This window comes from Dermacentor variabilis, chromosome 11 (genome assembly GCF_050947875.1).
Source record: "Dermacentor variabilis isolate Ectoservices chromosome 11, ASM5094787v1, whole genome shotgun sequence".
NCBI lineage: Eukaryota > Metazoa > Arthropoda > Arachnida > Ixodida > Ixodidae > Dermacentor > Dermacentor variabilis.
Window position 1 is genome coordinate 51543879 of NC_134578.1, and position 15529 is coordinate 51559407.

Here is a 15529-nt window from a genome sequence, read left to right on the forward strand (position 1 = left end):
GCAATGAAGTTAGGAAATTTAGAGATAAGATGGTGTCAGTTCGTGCAAAACGGGGAATCGAAAGCCTCTGTGCTGTGGACATAAATTACGCTGATGATGATGATTATCATCATTCTATAAAACAATAGGCATCATTACTTGACTAATTCATCTGGACATTCACTTCCGGACAGGCAACGAAATTAGTCAACATCTCTGCAGCAGCTCATCTCTGCAGTGGTGAAGTGTGTGTGCAGTGGCACTTTTTAAAATTTTTGCCACTCTAACCAGGCAAACAAAAATATGGAGCGCTTTATGAGACAATATAGACGAAAAAAATTCAATCTTGTGAAATATTTAATCTATATGTGAAGTTGTTATTGTGACAGCAATTATATAAGGGGCACACTCTAGGCGAATTTCTGCCATTATCGTCATCATCACTATGATGTTCCGTACAAAGTCCAAGTGTGATGACATCGCGACAGCACGCCATATGTTGTGGGTGCAAGTGAAAGTGTGCGAGAGTGAGCTGAGAAGGATGGTGGCTTGATCTCACGTGCGAGATCTCGTGCGGGTGCAGCTGCGCAGGCTCCGTCTTGAAAGTGATCTGTGGTGGGTACCAAAGTCTAGGCACGCCGAAGGCTGGTGGCTTCATGTGTGCTGTATTCTCACTGCTTAGTTTACATTGAAGTGAAAGGCAGCATGAAGGTCAATTCGCTCGGTGCCGCTGTTCCTCAGGCCAGCATTTTGACAGCGAGTGTTCGTGGTCATCGAGTTAGATGTGCTCATGTTTGCCTGTACTATGCTTGTAAACCCGCCGTGGTTGCTCAGTGGCTATGGTGTTGGGCTGCTGAGCACGAGGTCGCGGGATCGAATCCCGGCCATGGCGGCCGCATTTCGATGGGGGCGAAATGCGAAAACACCCATGTACTTAGATTTAGGTGCACGTTAAAGAACCCCAGGTGGTCAAAATTTCCGGAGTCCTCCACTACAGCATGCCTCATAATCAGAAAGTGGTTTTGGCACGTAAAACCCCAAATATTATTATTATTATGCTTGTAAATTTATTTAGTAAGTGAATGTTTACAAGTTTAACAGTCAATAAGGCTACTATCCTTGCTTTGTATCGCTGTCTAATAATTTGCTATCGCAATCAATGCTATGCTTCTTGGGTGAAACTGCGAAATATTTAAAGTACTGGTACATATTGGCACACTCGCTGCATTTTCCACGTTGCTTCCATCACGAGTCATTTAACTGCATGCTGTAATATATTTTTCACAGGAAATCAATGCAAACACGAAGGACATCAGTGTCAGCGACTTGCAAGTAATCTCAAAGTGAGTGCTTCTTCATTTTTGTTGGATTCCGTACATTAATTTTGCATTGGTTTGAACCTATTCACTTATTTAGTCTAGATGGAAATGTCTTGCAATCTTATTGGCGAGCTGCCTGCGCCTAAAGTTCACATACATGATGCTAGCAGTCAAAACAATATGCCACATCCACCGCCATGGCCATGAGTGCCACTGGCTAACACTCCCAGGGTTATATCTTGTACACGTACCTCAATACCCAAGAATGTAGAATGGGAACAGCTGTTGCCATGGCTACAGCGTAATTGTTGTCCTTGTCGTTTCTTACGCTGGAAAAGTTATTTGATGATTAATCAAAACCAGCTAGCCCAACATTTAGTTCTTTTATCGTGTTGTGGAGGTTGTGGGTTCACTTTAACTTCACTTCACTCATTCACTTCACTTTAACCAACAAATATATTTCCTATGCTTTTCTCGGCTTCGTTACCTGTTGGCCTCGTATGGTTGTGACTATTCCACCCCATTGAGTTTCGTACCAAGAATACTAGAGGAAAATTTGGCTGTAGTGTCTATGCACAACGCTGGTACAACACTTCATCGGGCATGAGGATAATAAGTAGATTTCTCTGAACTTTGTCCCTCTGCCTTTTCTTGTTCCAACCCAATACTGCCAATCAATTGGCTATATGGCAAAGATTAGCATAATTTACTCTATCTGTACTACCGTACGATTTTTAGAATGTTACAAATATAAATAACTCTTTAAAATTTCTTAAATAGTCGCCCACCACAAGTGTCACTGCCTAATATCCATCAAGACCTCGTGGCAAGCATAGTCAGGAGAGTTGAGAGTTATCTGTGCAATCAAAATTGCATAACAGAGGGAAGAGATTGTCACATTAAAGAATTCCACTGCTCTAAACTTCTAAAAATCAAGTTGGAAACTCAATGCCTCTGTGATCCATCACGTGGTGGGTGCCAGTGTTGCCATCTCGAAATCTAGTTGCAACTGTCGGGCACCTTTCAAGCAGCAAGAAATATAGAAGACGTGTTGGAACCTCCCTAGCCAAAGAATTGGGCTGGAGATTGTGTCGTTTCAATCACAATTACTGGAAAAGCTGTCTTTGGCACGTGTACACAGATAGTGGCACGTGAAATCATTGTAATCATGCCCTTAATCATTTCAGTGATGATTTATGTCAGTGCTTCGAACTTATCTCGTATACCAGAGCTCTTTGCCTTGCATTAGGCTTTTGGAGAGAAGGCATCCTTGTAGTTTTTGCCTGTAGTTGCCTTTAGCTGCTTAGTGTCAAGAGGTATGTGTAACTGATGATGTAGTTCAGATAAAGAGGGAGAAGTGGAGTTTGGCAAATTGTGTAATGCTAGGGCTGATGTGTGTGGATGTGTAATGTGTATGTCATGTGATGCGTAGAACTGGTGGCTGAGTAGGGAGGCGCAACTGAGGACAACAGAGAATTAGATGCAAGTGGCAAGAGAGGGAAATGCGCAGGTTTAATATGGAAACGGCTAATGGAAGCCTCTGGCTTCCATTAAAAAAGTACAGGCTGAAGACAATGATTGCAGATCACTGCTTTTATGCATGTGTAGATCCACCAGAATGAAATTCATATTCACCATTGCTTAAACGAAGCTCAGTCTCGCTGAAACTGATTGGTCCTACTAGACCTGACAAAGCTCTGTAATGATAAAGCTGATGTGCATTATTATAAGCCTTTGTAGATTATAAAGCTGATAAGGAAAGCTGGTGGGTCCCACTGGAGTGGTGAGCACTAGATCCATGGTGCCACAATGAGTCTTAACATCACTCAACTTTCGCTAACGACAACAATTCATATGTACGTGCACGTCCAAGAACCCCTAGATGGTTGAAATTAGTAATTCAGAGCCCCACAATAATGGCATTTCTGGTAGCCTCAGTGCTGCTCTGTAAATGTAAAACTCTGAAATGCAAGATGATCTTGGCGAAGTGCATTTTGCACCAGACTTGTTCACTTGAAACCTTCATACCTGAACCTGTTTAGGGTCCTGAAAATTTCGTTAAGGGATTATTTAGGACATCGCAATCTTTGACAAACTCGAGAGGTGCAGCTCGCAATGTGTTTCACGTTTCAGGGACATGACACAGGTGCTGAAGGATGGCGAGGAGTCAAAACAGAAAACATATGGCGCGCTGTGTTGTGCCAGTAGGCGACTCACAGACAAAGATGCAGCCCTGGTGTCTGGGCTAAAGAATGTGGCACTCAAACAGAAGACACCCATTCGTGTATTGCACAGGTAATCAATCAATCACAGTAAACCCCCATTAACTCGAAGCTGTAAAAGCTGGCAAACGTTTTTTAGATAAGCGGAGTTTTGAGGTAAGTGAAATCACGAAAAGAGAAGCCTGCTAGCTGCACATAGACCACATTGAGCCTTGCTAAAATAGCGTCAATAATATTCTCAGCCCCTTTAGCATGCATCATCAGCACTGGGGACACATCGACATCTACAGGTGACGGTGTTGCTGGGGCTGTGACAAGACATCATGCTTGGTATAGAGTAAAGACGCTTGATCCTAATGCAATGTTTGACACCAGTCACCTTATGAACATGACCTGTTCTAGAGATCCAAAAATCTGACGCTGCCTTTTTCTGCATCGTAATGAATTCCGGATGCTTTCACTTCAGAAAACAAAACTTAACTGCAAAAGAGCACGATTGTCATGCCTTTAGCAGATTAGATGCACATGATGACGTGTCATTTACGTGTTGCGTGACAATGTAGTAAACATCCTTTTGAAGCCGGGATCTCACTGAAACGCTCTGGGTTTGCCTGCTGGGCACAGTGTGCTTGCCTGGTCGCCTGCTGGTTTCTTTTGGGCACAGTGTGGGCTGACCGTGCCCGCTCTAAAGTGGCAATAACCATTCACAAGGTCACAATCAATATGCTGTGACCACATGATTTGTCACTGAGAGTGTTCTAAAGGAGAGGGAAAACACTTATGAGGCGCCCCGCATCGGACTTCGCACCCACCAATCATGCAGTGAGCGCCGAGCAACGCAGCGTTCGGCGCGGCAACGAATCATGCGCCTGAGCAAGTGGAACGAACCAAAGAACTCGGTGTCTCTGAGGGAGAAACGATCTACGCGAGCCAAATGATGGGCCTGACGCCTCGATGGGATCATCCTCTATCTCGCTTGGGAGCACCACGCAGACGCATGACTCCTCTGAAGCAGCTCAGCACGCATCGCAGGGGACACTTTTTCACCAGACAAGGTATGGTGCAGGGATCACGTCAGAGGCGTCCCGCATCGGACGCTGCACATAGGAATTGCGCTGTGAGCGGAAAGAGGAGCCGTGTCGCCTAAACACAAGGTTCGAGTGATGCATGCTGGAAGTTGGAAGGGGAGAGAGTGAGAACGCAAGGGTAATGGGGCATCCTCGTACCGGTCCCCGCACGGCCCAAATGGGAGAAGAGGGCGAGTGGCGCGCCGCGCTTTGGGGCAGCGCTGCACATTGCGAGGAGGGGTCTTCTATGTTTGCCGCAAGATGGCTCTGCGTGTGCGCAGAGCGCAGCAGAAGAAATGTAGTAGAAACGTACTTCGCTACTCGTGTAACTGCGACTTCTGTAATTTACATGCTCATAATTACCGATATACACCGCAGTATAACTTTCTACAGCACGTTTCTAAGGCAACACCGCATTCACTAGAGGCGCTTTTGTATCGCTTTGAAGCATCGAACTCGTGGCTGAGTGGTAACGTCTCCGTTTCACACTCCGGAGACCCTGGTTTGATTCCCACCCAGCCCATCTTGCAAGTTGTTTTTTTATTTATGAAGTGCCTCCAGGTATTTATCGCTCACGGCCAACGCCGCCGACACCGACGACACCGGCTTTCCTGCGACATGAGCCCCTTAACGCTGTCGTGTTAAAAAGAATTATACTCTCAGCTCACCACTGTTGTGTGAGGCCACAACGAAGTGGTAGTGAGCATCCAAGCAAGTTCTGTTGATAGACAAAAAGAAGGGAAAAAAAAGTGGGAAGCACGATCTGGCATCTGTCATGGCTAGTGAGCTGCTGATGAGTGAAAAGCAAGTGTAAGCGACACTGCCGACACCGCCTGTTGCCTTTTCCATGGCATATTTTTGAAGTCGAGACTTCAAGTTATCCAGAGTCTGGCACAACTTTTCGAGAGAAGCAGTGAAGAACGCATGGCTTGACACCACGGCCAAAAAAATAATTTAGTCTTAACTGATATTTCAAAATGTTACACCACGAGTTAACGAGGGTTTACTGTATTTCCAATACCTCAGAGGAGAAGAAACTACACTTTTGAACAACGCAAGATGAAACGACAGACACAAGAGCTGAATAGTGCCTGTAATACTTATTCATAGTGTCTACATATATGTGGCCACCACCATGTAATCGCCAGCACAGTAATCGCCAAGTGCCAGTGGGTTGCTAGTCGGAGCTTGTGTCTGTCATCTCCCATTCAAAAGTGCTGTTTCATTGCCCAGTATGTATAAATCAGCCCAAATTATCGCCCTGTTGACCTCAAAGGCCCCCCCCCCCGTCCTGGGGTTCTAAATGAGGTGGCAACATATCTAATAAATCATGAGCTAGATGATTTTTATGAAGTGGGTGTTGCATGGTGTCAGTAGACATAAAATAGTCCCCTGTCGCAAAACAAGGTAGCTTTTCTGCGTTACCACAAGCCCAGCACATGAATGTCAACAAATCACAGTAATTGTGAATGTATTTGCCGCTAATGCATTTTATATATTCAGTCTGACCTTGCAACACTCAAAATTGCTTGGAATGCAGTAGGTGGCATCTGTTTAACAATTGACAGTCGTCTCAGTGGTGACTTAGCCGCCATATTTGGAGTATCCAGCAACATGGGAAAGCCAACAAGGATTTTGAAGAGAGTCTATTCTAGTCTTTGAATAAGTTAATACAGAAACCAAAGACAATTCAGTTGCGGTGCTGGTTTGGGTAGGATGCATGGCTTTGGCGTGGTTGGGCCGGCCTAAATGGTGATAAGCAGCAATTGATGGCCTCTAAAGCTTTGACGAGGTTTGATTGGCTAGGATTCCACGTTACACATTCATACCACAGCTTCGATTTGAGTAGTGTATTGTAAGCAGACTTGTACTTAATGATTTACATGTAATTATTTACTTGTACTGAATTACATACTTTTGGTAATTTTCTATAGCTGATTTCCATTAATTCGATCCTGACGGGACAGACAAAACTTGGCGGATTGTCTGGTGGGTCGAATTTAGGAAATGGCAGGGGAAAAATGCTGTTAATTCGCTTGGCAGTGTGTTCAATGGGGCTGGTTGGTTCATCTTTAGAATCAAAACAGGAACAGCGCAACACAGGACGAGCGAGTAAACAGGACAGAGCGCGGTCCTGTTTACTTGCTCATCCTGTGTTGTGCTGTTCCTATTTTTATTCACTTAGCAGTATCTGTTATCAAAGTTAGCTTCGCCGCAATATATCACGCAGTGAAGCATACCAAACGGGGAAAGGTGTCATTGTTACGCGACATAGCACGTGTTCCTTAATTTACGCACAAACATGCGTCGTCTCCGCCCACAGTACGAGCATCGAGACGCCTAATATGTTTACTGACAGGCCTTCGCAGTTTTAGGTAGACTTTGTTGGCTAAGCGCCTGCTCGACTGTCGAGAGCTTTTTCATCTCAAAACGAGGGCCCAAATCTCCACAGCAATGTCGAAAACCGCTCTGTATGGCTGCCACTATGCTTATTAGATGTCTAAGGTATTTTTACTGTGACCGGAGACTTCGCGGGGTTCGCACATGTATAAGTTAAGAAACGCGTACTATGTCCCATGAAAGTGGTCCCTTTCCAGTCTTAATATGCTTCACCACACAACAAAGCTGCATTGGGACGAAGCCGATTAGTCAACTTCTAATTATGCGGCAAAGCCCAAATTTGAGATTGAAATAACGGAAGCCTGGGTTCATAGAAATGCTTGGGCGCTGGCTGGTACCTTCGATCAAGACCTAATTAACCGGAGCCGAATTAATGGAAATCTAGTGTAACTTAGCAATTACTTTGCTGGCTCAGTAATGCCCACTGTAGTTACTATATTTCAGTAACCAATTACATGTAAATAGTGACATTTTTTGATGAAACAAACTATAACAGGTAACACAGCTTTGAACGCTTAAATATTTCGGAAACTACAGTGTCTAAAGGGACAAACACATGTACATGGGTTAACTCCTTCCCACACTCAGCGTCCTGCATCTATGCCTCATTCTCCTGAGCATGGCAGGCTTGCAGTTTTTCATACTTTGCTTGGGAGTCCGACCTCTGAGCTTTCTTTTATCATAGTAATCTCTCTCTCTCGGAAGTGCTTTCAGGCACCCTTCATAGGCTGCAGAAGTTGCTGCTCAACTGTTTGCTTAGTGTAATGTGCGATTTCTCTGATATAGCCTAAGTCATTGGTTGTCAAGTTCATTTATTCCTATCTGTTTGACAGATACCTGATCATAGACACCCATTTCTGTTATTGTAACACACAAACAGATTAACCTACCTTTCCAAGTTACGGGAATGTATGCTGTTGTACGTTACAAATAGTCATGTCTAACCAGTGAAGGGCGCCAGCTGTAGGTCCACCAAATGTTGGCCAATAAATTGAAACAGCACTTTTATGGCTTGATAACAATAGCCACTTTGAACATTGATGCCAAGGAATTAGCTATGGATGACTTCTCAGTTTTTCCCTAACCCCAGCAATAATGAAGCGCCATGCTTCATAGAGGACCTAGACACGAGCATTGAGGCATTTTGAGTAACCACAGTGTTGTGAGCAAGGTGTTTGTACGTTACAACACAGCCCTTCCTTCCAGTGCACACATTGAGCATGGTTTCAGTATCGCTGCAGACACCTTCATAAGAAAACGAGGGAAGATTACGAACGGAACTTTTGAAAACAAATCTTAGTGAAGATGAACAATTTACGAAAGGCTGTAGATGACACACTGAAAGAGCGAGGCCAGCTTGTTCTATTTATGTCTTTTTCAATGGTAATAGTTTGTGTTTGTGCAATAGTAATAAAGTAAGGAGGAAAGTAACATCAAAGTAACCGTTTACTTTTTATAGCAATTCCTCAGTTACTTTCCTGGGGCAGTAATTGGCAACTGTAATCAATTAAATAATTGTAACTGGTTACTTCCTGCTGTAATGTGTACAAGTCTGATTGTAAGCTAATGATTTCACACACTGGCAAGAGACCTCCATTTGTGAGAACTCTATTGAAAATGTCCCACCTATTGCGTGGTTTGTTCGATTGGACATCACATTGTCCAGTGCCTCCAGTCCGCGTTATGCCTTTCCTTTTCACCCGCAGGCAGACAGTAAGAGCTCATAAGGCGGGAGCTTTACTTTAAGAGCTCCTGTCTAAATACATAAGAACGGAAAAAGAAATGTTTTGCTTGGCATCCGTTATATCAAATTTGATGTTGTTTGGTGCATTTAAAACAACATTTTGAAAATTTACTGACTTTAGGGAGCAGAATATTTATCTAGGTGATCAATTTTAGCACAATTTTCTTTTCATCACTAAATTTAGAAAGAAATAAAGTATGTTTACAACTCTGTAAACCAGATATAAAGATGATAGATAACAATACTGTAAACTACGCCTTTTGAGAAATCTAAAGTGGGTGAAATTGATCTATTATACGCCTCTCTAAAACAGTGTATGTACCACTAATTTGCGAGTGGGACTTTAAGAAACCTTTGTGAGCGTTGTAATAATCTCGCGTAAACTGTAACCTTGTAATATGAAATCTGTCTGCTTCAGATGCTTTAGCTTTGCCTCTTAACACTTTCAGTGTCACTCACCGACATAGCAGTACATGTTTTGCATTTCTGTCCTGCCACATCACTGATTTCAGACAGGAATGTAAGGGCCAAATCAAAAGAGCATTTGCCATTATCCGTGTCATTTCTTCCCGTCTGTATAACCAAAAATAAGCCGATTTATTCGTTTTTTTTTTAATATCCGAGAAAAAATTCTCAACGCTGGAGGTGCGTCACCGCCGAAAAAAATCAAAACAATGAAAGGTTTAAATGCATTAACTTTCATTAAAATGGGTTCAATTAGCATTTCTGATTTTCACATGTATTTTATTAGGCGAGTTTACCTTGAGCTAATGCTGTCTTCTAAAGGGACACTCAGAAAATGAGCAATGGCTGTTTGCAGGCAAACGCCGACTCAGTCTAGGTTGGTAGAGTGCACTTCTGGAAAGTTTGCAGTGCTTGTTTCATGCCAAGAGATGAATAACCTAATGGCAAAGCAAGTCATGACTGAAGGGCCTGTATGATTCACATTGCCCGCAGTTGAACAAAAATGCTATGGAGCTGTGACAGTGATTTGATCGTTTGCTACTGACTGCTTTGAGTTGGCAGTCTGCACAGAGACATTCCTGCAGATAGGGTCAACAGGGTGCTGAGGAGACTTGTACATACTCCATTTCGTACTTGGCAGGCAGCACTGCAGCAGCTGCACTAGCTGCGCGGCCATAGAAATCTTGCTCAGCGCATTTTGCAGTGCAGCTGTTCTTTATGTGTGATGCTTTCTACAGAATAACTACTTCGTATATTACCACTACAACTTGTGGACATAAGGGTACATCAAACCGTGTATTACTTGTGCACCTTTGTGCTTGCGACGCACCTTGTACCATGTTTTGATCGCCAGTACAGACAACGCGCCGCCTGGCTGCTGGTCGCAAAAATGTGCCACGTTTCTTATTTGGTAAATAAGTGCAGATTTGAGACACTGTACATGTAATAATTACACCATAATTTGCAACATGCGGTATGGCGCTTAATGTTACATCAAATTACATGATGCATACCTATGTATTTCCTTCATACGTGCGGCACTATTTTTGGATCACAGATGCAAGCAGCGGCAGAAGTCGCTTTATTTATTTATTTATTTATTTATACATACTGCAGACCACATAACGTGGTCCAAGCCAGATGGGCATTTCTTTTTTTTTTTTTTTTGCAACTCACACTGAGCATAACGGCGGACATACATTGTGTTTTACATCCAGAGACAAATAAATAGCAAAAATTAACACAATGGGTAAGTGTATACAATGCTGCATGATGGCAAGACGATCACACTCTGGTATAGAATTCCATTGAGACACTGTGTGCGGGAAAAAGGAAAATTTATAAGCATCTGTTTTTGCAAAATAGGGCGTTAAAGATCTTGGTTGCTGGTGTTGTGTATTTCTTGTTGATAACTTTAATCCTCACAGTGTTGCCTGCTGCGCAACGGAGTATGGGACCAGCGAATTCCTCTAGTAATTCATCTTCTAAACAAATGGCCAATAGGCAAGGGACATGGGAAGTCAGACAAACACAAAATCACCGGCGCAATCGTCCGCTTTTTTATGTCTTTTGTCTGTTGAGGTTTCGTTCTGAAGATTAACGTACATAGCAACTTGCGCAGGTTTCAGTATTCTAGTGAAATCCAAATAAAACTTCGCAAACTGCATTTCCTTTCATGCCGCAGTGCAACTTTTAGTTATCAGAAGTTTACTACAATATTCCAGTTATATGCGGGAACTGTGATGTTATGGAAGCCGGTACTGCTTCTCTACAATGACAGTGCTACTCTCGCCCCCCCCCCCCATTTAATTACCATTTCCTCACTCGGAGGAAAAGCTCTGTTGTTCTTGGTAAAAGTGACACTTTTGGACACCTTGAAGCAGTAGTCTATTATTTTGGGCTGAACAAGGAAGGAGGGGGAGGGGGGGGCGCAGGGAGTTAAAGGTAAAAATGCTTGTGATCGAAGATTTCAGTTAGTGTCGAGTCGTCAGAATTAACCAGGAGGGCTGTACTCCCCTTCCCTCTTCCCCGTCACTACACCACGGTGTCCCTCCTCGCTAAACTGTGACTTAGGAGCATGGAACCCCACCAATATATCAACGGAGCTGTTTAGCATGTGTTGCGGCTGCAGGCGAAACCTGGCGGAGCGCGAACGCACAGTCTACGAGATGTCATTGGAGCCACGAGAAGACGCTGAAGATGGTGGACACAGGTTCTATCTCCACATCACCACTCAGGCCGGCACGTATCCTTTGCCCAGTTGACAGCGCATCGGACAACGCAGGGGCCGTTGCTCTTGCTGTCAAATAGTGCAAAATCAGCAAACGTACTTGGATTACACTTCCAACATTATGCTTGAATTTTACCTAGAGAACAAACGCACTCATGGTCAAAATCTTGTGGAGTACTACTCACCTTGATAGCAGACAGAAGAGTCGTGCTGCATAATCCCTCATACTTGCTTCCAAGTCATTCTGTGTCAATTCCTTCAATTCTGTGTCAAAGCTGGCTGAAAGGTGGCATGTGTGTCAGAGTAGGAATGCCATTCAAATTAGGAATGTCATGTTTCCGAGTCAACCCTCGATGGCTTTACATTTTAAAAAATGCATCCCCCTCCCTTTTTTTTGGACAGCAGATACATCACAGAAATGCGCAAGGAGTCATGGTGTTAGGACAGCAAACTTCTGTCCCATTGTGTTTTCATTTGCCTTGTTTATTTTTGCACTACATTATGCGAATTTCACAGTTTAAACCAATTCCAGTGTACCCTTGAGTTTCCAAGTTCAAATGTATTTTCTCTTTCATCCTAATTGATGCTGACTATAAACGAGAAATTGGGGAAACTGGATGGTTTGCCTCAGTCACAAAAGCCAAATTAACAAATGTACTGATCCAAACAATCAACACACTCTGAACCACAGTGATTGGCAATCTTCCCTCTGCTTATGCTTGCTGCCTGCGTTAGACTGTCTAATGATGCAAGAAGCCTTCATTGTAAACAAGGCCCCTGATAAGAGCCGAGGCTGTTCTTCATGCCTCAAAGCCAAGCTTTCCTTGGCTTTTCACCCGACCTTGTGTGAACAGCTGTCTGGCCAAATAAACTGGGCCAATCCTGTACAGTGTCAATGAGATATGGCGACTTGGTGGGGCTGATACTGTACTGTGGCAGGGCGCGCTTTTAAGACAGGGACCGAGTAAGGCGCACAGATAAGCAGACGGTCTTCAAAGTGATCCTGTATCAAAAGCACCCCCCGCCAACAGTATGCGATTCCAGCTTGTCCAAGAAACAGTACTCTTAAACGATACCATACCACTGCACAAGGTGCGTGTCCTGGCAAAGGGTTTTAATGTACTTTGTAATGCATGCCAACCCTGGAGGCACCCACGGTGGTAGTGGCTTTGTGCTGTCAAGAAAGAGGTCAAGGGTCCTATTTCTGGCTGCCGCAGCCGTATTTCGATGGGGGACGAAATGTAAGAAATGCTCGGGTACTGTGCGTCGAGCGTACATAAAAGAACCCCAAGTGGCCAAAATTAATTCGGAGCCCTTCACTACGGCGTCTCTCCAAGCACCAGAGTTACTTTGCGATGTTAAGCCCCACGAATCAATCAATTAAACAACTGATCCTAGAAGCAGGGCGTCACAGCGACCACGCGCCTCATAGCAGTAACCAATAGAGCTAAGCAATAAATGTCCCCGTGTAAGCATTATCCCAGTAGGTCATCAATCGGAAAACTGCTGCTCGACTTCGACAATTAACCTCTGATGGTTGCTGACCTATGTTTTTATTGTTTGTGGTTGGAAACCATTTTTATGCCTAGGACTAAGATTCTTCCCAAGGAGATGAGCTGTCCCGATATGCTAGACTCCAAGGCTGTGCTACACTTTGAAGCCACTCTAAAAAGATGCTGTTCTATTTGCTGTGCCCTTATTTAGCAACACTGCAATGTGCTTTGAAAGTCAAGTTGTTATTCAGGTTCAGTACCGTGGACGTACAGGTGGAGTAAAGAATGTGCTGTTTGTGTGTGTAAGAGCAATGTTGCGTCCTGGACCTCTTAACTTATGACTGGCCAGATATGTCAAGGAGTTCGTGCACAGTGACTTCGGCAGGACAGTGCCCTCGCTGGGAAGCTACCTCAAAGCAGATGTGGACATACTGGAGTTGGACGTTGAGGTATGATATGCTCATGCCATGCTAGATCGGCATCCTGGATTTGTCCATCGTGCCCTTAAGCATTTATCACGTTGCATATAGCTATATTCCTGGCCGGATTAGAAAAGTCGTTGCTGAGTGTTAACATGTTGGTGTTGGCCTTAATGCTGCAATCGTTAACGGATGTGATAGTAGGCTGGTTGGTTTGATGCGACTGCATTTATTATACAGCATGTGCAAACAATTGACAAAGGACAGTGTTCCTCTGGTTCTTCGTTTGTTGTTCATACACACCTGTGTACAACGTAAGTAACCATCAACAGTTTCACTCCCAGAGGAATGCACAAAAGTGCTCGTGTTGGCCACAGGACACAGTGTGACAATAGTACATGTGTACCGACGTGTGCATAAAACCAGTTCGCGAGAAGCACAAACTCAGTTGTTGTGCTGCAGTTTGTGTGCATTGCTCAAATCCTCTCCTTTTCACCCCCCCCCCCCTTTTTTTTTGCATGCCAGTTGTGGTGGCTTAGTTGCTGAGGTATTCCGATGCTAGGCACAAGGCTGCAAACTCAATTTTCGGCTTCGGCTAGTGCACGTTACAGGGGTGGGATGCAAGAACTTGTGTAACAACATGGATGATAGAAGATCTGAGGAAGTCGGAATTAACCCTTTGAGTGCAATGCTTGAGTACTCATTTGGCCACCAATGCGTGCCTTTGGCTGTGCCCGAGATAATTTGTGAACGTGAAACATCTGTAGAATGGTCACTCCCTCTATTCGGAATTTGGTAAACTAAAATTTTATGGTAAGTTTTGTTTTTAGACGACGGGTGCCCCTACAAAGCTTATTGACTGCACGTGTTGCTTACACCTCTCCTTTTGCAACATGGCAGACCAGCACAGAAAGACTGTGCGTTGTTTGAACAGTGCAGAAATTCGGAAACTTATAAACCCTCCAGTAGAGAAAGCTTTGATGTTTATTGCGAGGCATCTTTAAAGGACTATGAAAGCGACGAAGAGGATATGCTGCCTAATGAACACCAAGTATGTATTCTAATTTGTATTATTGATTAGCTTGTCTTGAATTTTCAGATTTAAAATTTTGTATGATGTTCAGCAACATATCCCCTATAAATCATTTCAATTTGAAGTCTGCTAATGTGTTACTTCAAAATAAATTGAATTTTTTGCACCTGGAACCCAGAGGGTTTATCTGGAGTTCTTTAGGTGTCCCACATAACCTGTGTCGCTTTAAGATGTAAACCCCCTTCAATAATTTTTTTTTTACAAATTTTACTTTTCTGCAGGAAGTCCACCTCGACTGGCCTCCACCACGGAAATGACGAGAGCCACAGACTTGCACCGATCAATGTCATTGATGTTTGCAGCACAGCTGCAGGTGAAGCAGTGCGCAAACATTTGTCAAGTAGTCAGTGTGAAGTGCTGCAACAACCCATTTGCCTCACTGGAACAGGCTGAAATAAAACGCAGTACCAATGTACTGGCTGCTGTCAAATAAGGTGTGCATGTTTTTTTTTTTTTTTTGTCTTTTTCGCATGCATGCAGAAAAGACCTCCAGTTTCTTAGCTCCATTACTGTGTACACGACACTGGCTGCGCTGGAATTCACGGACTGGATTTCCTCATTCCACATCGCCTCCTACATCTTCTCCGTGACATCCCTGTACCTGTGTTTTAAGCTGAACTCATTATTCATCTGTTGTGATGTTTGCAACCTGTTTTAGGTAGTTGGTCAGAAACCTTACAGAGCACGCTTTCAAGTCGATGAGCAGAAGACGCTGTTGCTGTCGTCTGCTCATTGGTCTCGAAAGCACGGTGTTCTCCACCTACCACACACTACTGACACCAGACAGCCTTGTCCACATGCTGCACCGCTGCTTGAGGACGATTCATCTTTTCATTGCAGTTGGCACAGCTGCTATATCTATTGTGCCTGCAATCGGTGATGGGGGTCACACGAATGGACGTCTTGACACGAGTCTGTTGAACCACAACCGGCGAGAGCGTACTTTAAAGGGCCCCTCACCAGGTCTGGCCATTTTGAGCTGACAAGCACAGAGATACAATGCACGCCAACGATCATGTTTGCAAAGAATTACAATGCTACGCGCTGCGTAAAGGTCTGAAATTTCAATCCGAATACCACTTTCCCTTCTCCTCGTGG

At 44.0% G+C, this 15529-nt stretch overlaps 1 protein-coding gene across 2 annotated transcripts in view; it reads left to right on the top strand.

Annotated features, from left to right (window-relative positions):
• Pus10 (Pseudouridine synthase 10) overlaps positions 1–14844 on the top strand; it is a 34371-nt gene extending 19527 nt beyond the window's left edge. Inside the window, exons 12-16 of one of the 2 annotated variants that reach the window (XM_075675245.1) lie at positions 1267–1322; positions 3432–3593; positions 11328–11441; positions 13269–13368; positions 14653–14844. In XM_075675245.1, coding sequence (XP_075531360.1) covers positions 1267–1322; positions 3432–3593; positions 11328–11441; positions 13269–13368; positions 14653–14688 — 468 coding nt within the window. In that variant the 3' untranslated portion in view covers positions 14689–14844. The remainder of the gene's footprint in view (positions 1–1266; positions 1323–3431; positions 3594–11327; positions 11442–13268; positions 13369–14652) is intronic. The other variant, XM_075675246.1, reaches the window with a different exon arrangement.
• Positions 14845–15529: the final 685 nt, after the last annotated feature.